The sequence below is a fragment of the Rousettus aegyptiacus genome, unplaced genomic scaffold (assembly GCF_014176215.1).
Source record: "Rousettus aegyptiacus isolate mRouAeg1 unplaced genomic scaffold, mRouAeg1.p scaffold_m13_p_4, whole genome shotgun sequence".
Taxonomy (NCBI): Eukaryota; Metazoa; Chordata; class Mammalia; order Chiroptera; family Pteropodidae; genus Rousettus; species Rousettus aegyptiacus.
In genome coordinates, this window is record NW_023416307.1 from 39,983,815 (window position 1) to 39,994,650 (window position 10,836).

At 38.9% G+C, this 10,836-nt stretch overlaps 1 protein-coding gene across 3 annotated transcripts in view; it reads right to left on the minus strand.

Moving 5' to 3' along the window:
• DCUN1D1 (defective in cullin neddylation 1 domain containing 1) overlaps positions 1-10,382 on the minus strand; it is a 28,025-nt gene extending 17,643 nt beyond the window's left edge. The window contains exon 1 of one of the 3 annotated variants that reach the window (XM_016138012.2): positions 10,260-10,382. In XM_016138012.2, the coding sequence (XP_015993498.1) occupies positions 10,260-10,262 (3 nt within the window). In that variant the 5' untranslated portion in view covers positions 10,263-10,382. Of the gene's footprint in view, positions 1-463; positions 6,359-8,981; positions 9,535-10,259 lie in introns of those variants that run through there. The other 2 variants (XM_016138011.2, XM_016138013.2) reach the window with 2 other exon arrangements.
• Between the last annotated feature and the right edge of the window lie 454 nt (positions 10,383-10,836).

Here is a 10,836-nt window from a genome sequence, read left to right on the forward strand (position 1 = left end):
CTTAACAATACTTTTTCCCCATAAAAATATTAAAACATTTTAGTTTGACTTATTTTTGATATACTATGAATCAGAAAGACAATTTTTATAAAAATCTGAAACACAAAATTTGGTATCATTTTGGATAAGAAAATAGGACAGAGGCAAAGGAAGTTCAACCACCCTGCATTTCTTCTAAAAGTGGATCCTGAGAACACTGTGTAAAGGCTCTAGGAGGGAAGTACAGGTAGTCTCAAAACCTTGACCAAGCACAAAATTCCAAAGGCGTGGTAAGGAAGAAGGTGACATTATCTAGCCAGCCATAATAGTCAAATGATCCTGGGTAACAATGAGATTAATAGGTGTTTGTTGCAGTCCTAAAACCCACTATAAAAGAGGATATGGGTACAATTCTCCTCCCAACCCTATTCAACCTTGTTTTCTTGCTATTTTTACCAAATGTGAGAAAGCAAAAAATGAGTACCTTACATTTCTCCTAGCGGTGTTCTGGAACCAATACGTTTACTCAAATTAGAAGCTGAAATATGAAAAAGTACGCTGCATCCTTCCAGCTAAGTTAATTTCAAGAGGAGTTTCCCTTTTCTCCTCTAAAAGAATCATCTTTTTCCTTAAGCCTGAGCCTACCACGGCCTTTCAACTGTAATAACCTCTTCTCACTTGCCTTATGTTCTCACAGATTCATTTCTCATTTGACCTGAACCCTAAGCAAAATGAAGGAGGGCAATTAGGCCCTCCACTCTCCTAGTATCAAGGACCATGGTTCTTCCTGCCCTCCCACCCAAGCTGGTCTCCTGTGGAATGTCAGCCTCCTCACTATTATTATTCTCCCTCATAAATCCTCATACCATCTCTCAGCAAAATACGTAGGTTCTTTCTGAGCTACTACTGCAAATGAAGGGAGGGAAAGCACGTGAGTAGGATACAGATTAATGGCAACACATCTGAAAATCCCGGCATCTTTGATCTGGCCCAAAGTGAGAGATCACAAACCTCAACCCCAGAAGGTTAAGAATTTGTTTAAAAATCACCCAGATTATTATTAGTAGAAATGGGACAAGCACAGAAAGGTCTCATTAATCCAAGTCTTAATAATCTTTCCATAAACCACATTGCTTACTGTATGTACTTATAAGCCTTTTGGGGTTTTCAGGAAAAAGACTACCAAAGATATACTTCTACCTATTACAGAGTAAAAATAAGACTACACAAAATCAAATATAAAAATACCTATCTCAAGGAATATGAAAAATGTTTATGCCCCGGAGTCTGACCTGGTCAGCCATACTCCTCTCTCTCTGTTAATACCCTACAGTTTAGGATTACAATTAAAATCTCAACCCCTATCCTCCATTTAAATTGAGAAACTATAAATTCACTAACCTCCTGTTACCACCTCTGAACAACAGATAATTCATATTCTATTACACGACACATCTCTCCAATGTCTAGGATTCTTCCCTTTTGAAAAAAACCTCCTGAAGACTTATTATTCAATTACAACAAGCCCACGATGAAATCAAATCCCAGGAAGATACCTATCTATTTTAATGTACTCTTTAACTGAGAGTAAACTACTTTGATTTCAACTTTTGTTACTGAAAACTAGTTTTTGAATTTAGTATAACTTTATCCCTTGAGAGATGTAGTATACTGACGTTTTAATCCTTCTTTGAAGAACAGAAATACCTGCGGTCACTATGATCATCAGTGACTACTCGATAATGTTGTACAAAGTATTGGAGATTAGCCTATAAGTATAACAACTATTTCCACATCCTGGAAATTACTTTTTAATTAAACCTGATGCAATTCATTTGTATAACCTTTTCCCATTCTCTTAATTGCTGTTACAGGCAACAAAACAATCAGAATTATTTGGGGTTTTAACATACAGTATTAAAATTCAGTGCACTGTTCCCAGAAACTTGAATCACTTTTAAAGAGATGAAGCAAAAACACAGCTTAAGTCAATTTTGCAAACCAAAAAGAGCTGTTCACTCTAATGACTTCCTGTCAGCAAGACATTAGAAAATTGGGGGAACAAAGATAAAAAAATCTTGCCCACATAAATAACAAAATTATACAAGTGAATTATTTAATTCCATGTAATTTCTTATTTGAAAAAAGTATGTATAATAAATAATGTTCATGTATATGTAAATATAACACTTAAACTGGTTTTAAATTCTAGTATATGGGCAATATCGATTTAAGAAAAAGGGCTGCAGCTACCCATTTCCAATGACTGATACCTGGCAGAAAAATGATAGTATGGGGTCCTGCTAGACTACGTAGTAATACGCAATCCCGTTCCTATAAAGTGTGATTAAGAACCCTGCCCTTCTTGTACTGATCGTACATTCTCATTTCTCTGTCCACTCTGTGCCTAGAATAAATCCTAACACCTGTTTTCCTACTAAGGCGAATGTACTCAATTCTGTAGTCTTAAAGGCTGTCCCGGAGTAAAACTGGAGTGGAATATACAGAATTGACCTTTTCCCATCTATTTAGGAGAGTTGTGACACTCCCACCCTCTTCTCCCACGCCATATGGGGACACCTGGCAAGGTGTTTTGAGAGTATGGCACCAAAGACTTAAATTTCTATCAACTTAAGGATGAGAAAGAGGGTGTTTAGTCAGCAAATAATTTTATAGGGAATGAGAAGATGGACAGAAAACTGAAATGGAAGGAAAAACCATGTGGATTTTCTCTATTTCTACTACAAACCCAGTGGGCATCTTCCTAAGAGCAAAAACATGTGGTAACTACAGTGATTCAGCACTCAAATGTAGTACAATGTCATTTACTTTAAGACCTATGTAAAAGGAACTAGAGTGGGCAATAAAATCTTCAGTACTCAAATGTGAAAACTAGATATTATCAATTTTCAAGGAAATTCAATATTGTTAAGAAAGTAAAATGTATAAAGTACAGGATATATTCTGATTGTTTTTGATTTTAGCAAAAATGGGGAGGGAGAAAGGAGAGAGGGAGAAAAGGAAGGAAATGCTCTCTTGTAATAGAATAGACAAGAATATTTTACTACTGAACCTACAAAGTCTATTGTAATAGAAGAGGGATTCAGAAAGGCTCGCTAACAGAAATAACAATGATCATAAAGTTAAGAAATTCCTCATATAAATATTTCCCTCAAAAAAACAATGAACATAGAAATTGATGATAATTAACTAAATCCTACCAATTTCAAAATAGAAATGATGTTAGTGATATTTTTTAAAGCAAAAAATTAATATCTATTTTATTATTTCTATTTTTCTGAATTTTCATCTTCTCAACTCTTAAGTTTCAAATTCAGTCTGAACTCTAGAACACCAAAGTCTTTCTATTTTTTAAAGGAATCAATTTCTAACTCAATTCTAGTTATCGCAGGAGTTGATGACTATAGCTCACAAAAGGAAATGTTCTAAAAATGAAAACACTATAATGATCACCCATAATCCTTACTAAAAGCTCTGTAGGTTAATTTTCGTGTTTACCATATGGTTATCAGTTTAACTTCAGAAGAAAGTTAGAAGAGCTAATTTAAGTTCAGAAAAATCATACTTTCCATATATGATACATCGTATTCATCTGATAAAGCCAAATGTTACCAATATCCCAAACCGCACATCTATGAAAGGCCTTTCCATAGCTTATAAGTCTGAAGTCAAAAATGCAGGAAAAATCAATTCAACTAACAAGACTTCCTACTATTTCTAGAGAAGAATTTCACCTAGGAGCAAAATGCTGCAAAAAAAGTTAGGCTAAGAATCTAAGTAGAAATACCTAAAAATCCTCTTCCCTTCTTCCTGCAGAGGCAGTATTTGATTAGTGAAGAGTGCAGACTCTCAAGTTAGACAGGATTTTAATCCTACCTGTGCCTCTTAATTGTTGTGTGACTTTGGGAAAATTACTTAACCTCTGTGTGCTTCAATTTCTTCATCTGTAAACAGGTTGCCTGAATTAATTCAGGTTAAACTCTTAGAATTGTAACTAGTACACAGTAAGTACTTTACAAGTCCATGAAGAACAATACTCTGAGAAACAAGTAATTTTATGTAAATGGTAAAGAAGGAATACCATAATCAGAAAAGCAGCAGCTAACATTTACATGAGCTCCTACTGTGTGCCAACTATGTGCTAAATATTTAATTATTAACAATCTTACAAGGTGGTTATCATTGATTCCATCTTACCAATGAAGAAACCAAGCATCTGGGCTCAATTTATCTAAAGACAGACTTGTCCAAAAAGGAGCAGAGCCAGGAATGAACCCTGGTGTCTTACTTCAAGGCACAGTCTTATTTATTCCACACTGTCATCAAGTGAAAGAGGAAAAAAAGGGGCAAAAGTGTAACCATTGACTAATTATGTGTGCACTGTAGGTAGGAGGTGAATTGTGAGCAATATTTCTTCACACATTTTTTTATGGAAAAGTTAAATAAGTAACCAATAGACCTTTCACCTTTCAAATGTAAATAATTTGCATTCTGACTGAAAATTGCCAATTACACATTCCCTAACTAAAAAGGCTAGTTTAGGAATGGAACTTTAGAGTTTTTTGGGAAGAAGAGGAGAGGAGAAGGGGATAGGTTATTTTTAAGATAAGTAACTCAACAAGAAATGTTATTTGTAGTCCTACTAGTCTGTTCTTAAAAAGATGACGACAATCTATAGTTTTAAATACAAAGAGGTGGTAAATCTGGGGGCACTGAAAGTCAGGGTTTCCTTTCCTAATAAGACTTGGAACCCAGAGGAAATGCAAATACACGTACAGGCTACGGCCAGAAAATATAAGCAAATGTGTACAATTTCAAATATTAAGCAAAATTAAACAAAAACTTTCCATATTCTTAGAATAGTTATTTATGGTTAGGCCTGTGGCTCTTACCATTCATCCGTAAACTTCCTTCACTCTGAATGATAGTTAAAATGAACTCCTCTTTAAAAGGCACTGTACTACTACTACCGAGTCTAATGTGAAAGAATACTTTACTATGTAATTATCGTACCCAATGGTGTTTTATATAATAGCAATTCACCTGAAAAAAATATTTCAGTGAGTATACTTGGAAGATCCGAACTGGTTTCATATGTTTTTAAAGGACTTTCCTCACAGGTTTTTTACAAAAGTATTCTGTTAATGGAAATTTAAAAGATTTTCTCCTCCCCATCCTCAGATTAGATTATTCAAGAGATGACAATAACTATAAATGGAATAAATGTTTTGACTTTGTTTTAGAGAAGACTGTTTTGACTATTAAAAAGTTATTTTTGCTAATTCCTGATTACCTGCAATAAAATTTAAATAACCTCCTTAAACTGTTAGCCATCATATTTCAACTGATTCTCCTAAACTTATTATTGAACTTCTAACAAGCAGTAGTCAAGGTAACTAATTCAAATTTGCTTTTCTCCATATATATCTTTTATAAAGAAATCTCAAATTTAACAAAGATTACTAGGGCAAAACCAAAAAATAATTAAATGAGATTTTTAAGTTCCATAGTTAAAGAACTTATAATAGTGACTAGCATTAACAGTCATGTGATAGTTTCATAAACAGATTGAAAAACTGAAGTCCCTTAATTCTAAGATTTACTATCTACTCAAATTCTAAATCCAGAAATATTAGAATCCTGTGAATAATAAATAAGCATTATAAATGTTTATTGAAATGAAAATATCCAATATAACCAAAAAATGGGCCATGTACAACTTATCTCTGTTCCCGAACACTATGTTCAGTGTTAAGGGATTAAAAAGTGTAATGCAATAGAATTCTTTAGGAAACCCTTTAAAAGTAAATCTCTCCTAAAAATGTTACAATATAAATAAGCAGCCTAATCATTCTCAGTGATTAGGAACTAATTTTATAATATGGGTTCAACAAAACGATGAAAGATGCTTTAGTGGCATTTTTTCCCTTCCTTCTGTTTTTGCTTTTTTCTTTGGGGAGGGGTATACACTTAAAGTAACTAAACTAGATAGTTAGCAGGTTATTCAAGAGCTTGTTTGTGTCCACAAAGCAACTGAATCCTATTTGGAACAATTTCTCTTCATCAAATGTCACGGCTAATACTATCACAACCTGAACTTAAAAAGTGGCTTTCTCACAGATTTTCCTTATGCTTGACCCAACCTACAAGACCATAATCAAGAGCCACTTCACTTAAATGAACTCAGCTATTTAAAACTTAAAAGGACCACCACACCACAAGGAGTTAATTCTACTTTCAACATTTTTAGTATATGTACCAAAAGTTTTAATTTTCAATCACTTAAAAATTTAAAACATTTGGTTATAAATGGAAACAATTATTCAATATAAGGAAGAAATCAGAGTGAAACTAATAAAAAAAAATCCACAAACATACTGAAAGGGTGCTTGCTGGGTTTTGGTTTTTTTTTTTTGTTTTTTTTTTTTTTTTAAGATGAGAGGTAGATAAAATGTGTAACCAGAGACCAGGCTTCTAATCCCTGCTCTGCCACATATTACCTCTTTCACCTGGTCAAATCATTGAGAACTGCCCAACCACCATTTCCAAATATGTTAAAAGGAGGTAGCAATACCTATTTCATGAATTTGAGTGGAGATTAAATAAAAGTAATAGTGGTAAATTGTCTGGCTAGCAAAAATGTTCCCAATAAATGTTCATGTCCTCCTTTCTCCTCAAAGGCCCAGTTTTCTGCAGATAGGCATTAAACTACATACAATCTATTAGAATATATTCAAGAGCAGTCTATGAAAGAGGTTTTGCTGTTTTACTAAGTAAACTCAATAGTTTTTATTGAATATTGGACAGACGTAGTAAAAAGAATTCAAAACTCTGTATACAAAACCTGCATGGTAAAGAAAACTATAATATGGGTTTGTTGTCTTAAAAACTGCTTTAAAAAATAATTATCTATGGAACAGCAGTAATAAGATCTATCATGTCACTCATAATCTTCAGTAGCTTCCCATTTCTCTTCAAATAAAATCCAATATCCTTACAATGCCCACCGTCATGTCCATTCCATCCACTCCTCACCTCTCAGACTTGATCAGTTCCAATGCCCAATATGCCCCTCTCTCTTATAAAAACTGCTCAAGCCACACTGGTCTCAATCAATGTTCCTCAAACTCTCTCCCCATGTATCTGCGTGACTTACTCCTTTATCTCCTGGTCTGCTCAATACTCACTTCATCAATGGTAAGGACACCATTTTGCAACCCCACTTCCACCGCGCCCCAACACAGTGCCAATTCTCTTCCCTAACACTTCTTTTCTTCCATGGTATTTAACACCTTCTAACACAGTAAGAAAGAAAAAGATATACTATGTTTATTATTTGCCTCTCCCTACTAAAATGTAACCCTCACCAGAGCAGGAATTATCATCTTTCAGTGACATACGCACACACACTGCCTAGAACAGTGCCTGGCACATAGTAGGTATTTAATAAACAAGTATCAAAATGAATTAAGACCCTCCTTTAACTTACTTGTATATATGTATGGAGAAGAATGTGAAACAAGTGCTTAAGACACAACATTGAATAGGCCTACGTTCGTCCAGACTTAAAAACTCTAGTATTTGTTCAAAATACTAGCTTAAATTTCAAAGTCCACACATTTTTTTTAAAAGCCATTAAAAACACAGTGATTAACACCATTAATCATCCACTAATTTGAATTTTGTTATTTAAAATATTCATTAATAATACTTGGGTTTTCCTGTGTTTAAATGAGTAATATAATTTCAAGTCCAATTTCAACCATTGCTCTAGATTTCATGTGAGTTAGAAGATTACATGTACCACAAATATGGGGAATATAGTAAACCAAGAGAAAAGTTTCAGTTCTGCAACAATTTTGCAACCTGCAACCTCAAAACCTCCTCAATCCTCAATTTCTTCTTCTGTAAAAGGGAAGAGGAGTAAATAAGATGATCTCTGGAACCATTTCAGGTCTGGAAATTCTATGATTCTGTGAGTCTATAAAAATCTAGAGGTTACACAGTCTACACACTTCTCACGTATCTAATAAAAATCATTAAAGCCAAAATTTTTATAGCTGAATGGAACTTGAGAAATCATCAAATCCAATTCTGTCATCTTACAAATAAGAAAACAACCCAGAAATTTTGAAACTTTTAAAAAATTTTTATGGAGTAACAGAATTTATCTACTTTTGGAGTTATTTTTGGTCTTTCTATGGTATGTCAGGTAGACTGAACAATTTTCTTATACCAAATATTTCAGATTATCCCATCACTTAAGCTTGCCCCAGAACTGACAATACACGTGCTCTAGAAATGAGCTGCACTACACAGACCAAAAACTAATTTTGGCCCGAAAATTGTATCAAGAAACAATTATATTTATAATAAAAAATTTCTTAACTAGAAAATTCCTATGGCCTAACTTCTATCAGGGCCCACGGTGACTTAGTTTCTAAACCAGCAAGAGCATACCAAGATAATTCTAGCGACATGATCTGAGTTCAGCCACACACAAAGTGTTTTAAATTAGTAATATCTGTCACTACTGGTATATTTAGATGAGTTATGGCGAAGTTCCAAAACTAGCTAATTTAATATTAACAAAAGGAGAGAAGCTTACAAGCTCCAAGGTAGGCTAAATTCTCAGATGAACCACAAGAATCCTGAACAGGTAACGCAGTATCAAGACCTTGGATTCCAGAGGATGCTACTGATTGGGAGACTACTAAGAACAGAATACATTTATTTCAATGCTCTCCTAGGGTGTTTACCAGGGAATTACATTTCATTATTTTAAGCTTACTACTCATCTACACCTCGAGAGTTTGGAAACTTTACAATTCATGTCTATGACCATCAAAATACTTAAGAAATTACAAACTGTTTAGATGCCCCAGTGAGTCGCTGAACGTTGTAATATCAATCCAAACATTAACCTCTACTTTATGGCAGTTTTCGTACAAATACAAATGGTAAATTTTTGTGGAACTTACCATTGAACATAAATCTTGAATATATGGCAAACTAAACCACACATCCATACGTGACACCAAAATTCGGCCAAGCTAGAGGCTGGGGCTAGATAAGTGTCATTCAGCAGAAATAAGGGCAACTAAAAACAAAAGACACTGGGGCATTCCTTAACACAAACACACACATACACCCTCCTCAAAGAGGCCTTTATGTTCCCCATGAGCAAACGGACAATATCATTTTTACTGTCTATTCATACAGTAACCTGCATGGAATTCAACTCGTGCTCAGACTATAAGGCCAAACATCGCTTCTAAAAAATAGAGTCTTAACAGTCAGGTACACAATTACCAAAAGGTAAACAGACAACTTGACTGCATGTTTTCAAGCCTGTTAAGATATTTTTCCCAAACAAAAGAGAGGGGAATAACTTGACAAACTGTTTCTTAAAAATCGCAAATGGTCTTTAACTGGCGTAATAAAGCAATTACCCCTCTGGCCCCAAGCAAATGAAATATGCGTTCAAAAGGTAGCAAGTCTGCTCCTAATTTTACGAAATGAGAACAGGTTGCACTTCCGTACTCCGCACCCCCCCCCCCGCGCCCTGTCCCCCAAGCTCAGCGGTCTCCAATGCTCTCAGTAGAGAGGTAAATATAACCTCCATCAACTGGCCAGTTAAACTCATTTTCCAAAAGCAATGGGACGCACTAGAGAGGATGGAGAAAGGAAAAGGGCTGATACCCCGCCCCAAGCAAAACTGCCTGCAGACTTGAGGGGTGTTGGAGCCGGGAGCGGAGGAAGGAGAGGACCGCCGGGAAAGTCTCTCCTTCTCCCCGGCGGGGCGGAGGGGAAAGCCCCGGGGCGGGGGGAGGCTCCTCACCCGGAACCCCGGACCCCGGACCCCGGTCAGACACAATGGAGCCGGTGAGGGGAATGGGCAGGAGCAGGGCCGTTGCCCCATCCCCTCCCCCCGCCCCAACGCCTCCCCCACCCGCGCCCGACCCCGGCGAGGGTCACCGGAGGCCGCTCCCCGCGCCCCAAACTCCCCGGGGCTCCCGACTAGGCCCAGCTCCGCTCCGCCTCCTCGGCTCTCACGTAGCGGTGGCGCCGGGCGGGAAGGGGCGAAGGAGGAAGGGCGAGGCGGGAGGAGCGCCCCGCCGGAGAGCGGGACGGAGGCCGCGGGCCGCGGCTCGGGGCGGCGGGGTCGCCGCGGGGCGCAGGGCGGCCGGGGCGGGGGTGCGCAGCGGCGCCGGCCCCCAGCCGGCGGGGCGGGCGGGAGGACGGCCGCAGCGCCTCACCATGTTGGTGTCCTCCAGGCCTCTCCCCTCCTCCTCCGGCTCCGCAGCGAATGGACGGCGGCGGCGGCGGCGGCTCCTCTCACGGGCTCGCCGGGCTCCCGCTCATGCGCAGTGCGGGGCGGCCCCGGCGCGGCCCGAGGAGGCAGCCCCGGGCCTCGGGGAGGCGGAGGGGCGGGGGCGGGCGCCGGGAGCCCGCGCGGGGGTTCCCCCGGGCGCGGGGGGCCCCCCGGACAGGGGGCGACGCACGCCCTCCGCGCGCCGACATCCTCCCGCCGCGCCCGGCGCGCCCCGCGGGGTGGGGGCGACGGACACCCACCGCCGCTTCCCACGCGCTCCTTCCGCCGTCGGGTGTCTGCGGGTCTCGAGGACGGACGAGCGAAGGCAAATAACTTGAGCAGCTAGGGGCGACTACAAGGAATAGGACTGAAGTGCTAGCTCCATCCCAGACCACCCGTCCCCATCGATACCAAAGAAAAGAGGCGGGGGTGGGGGTATTGAAAACACCACCGCGTTTTCTGGCCCCCACTGCACTTTCCAGTATCTGGACTGCATCAGGTCACCCATGTAGACATACCAG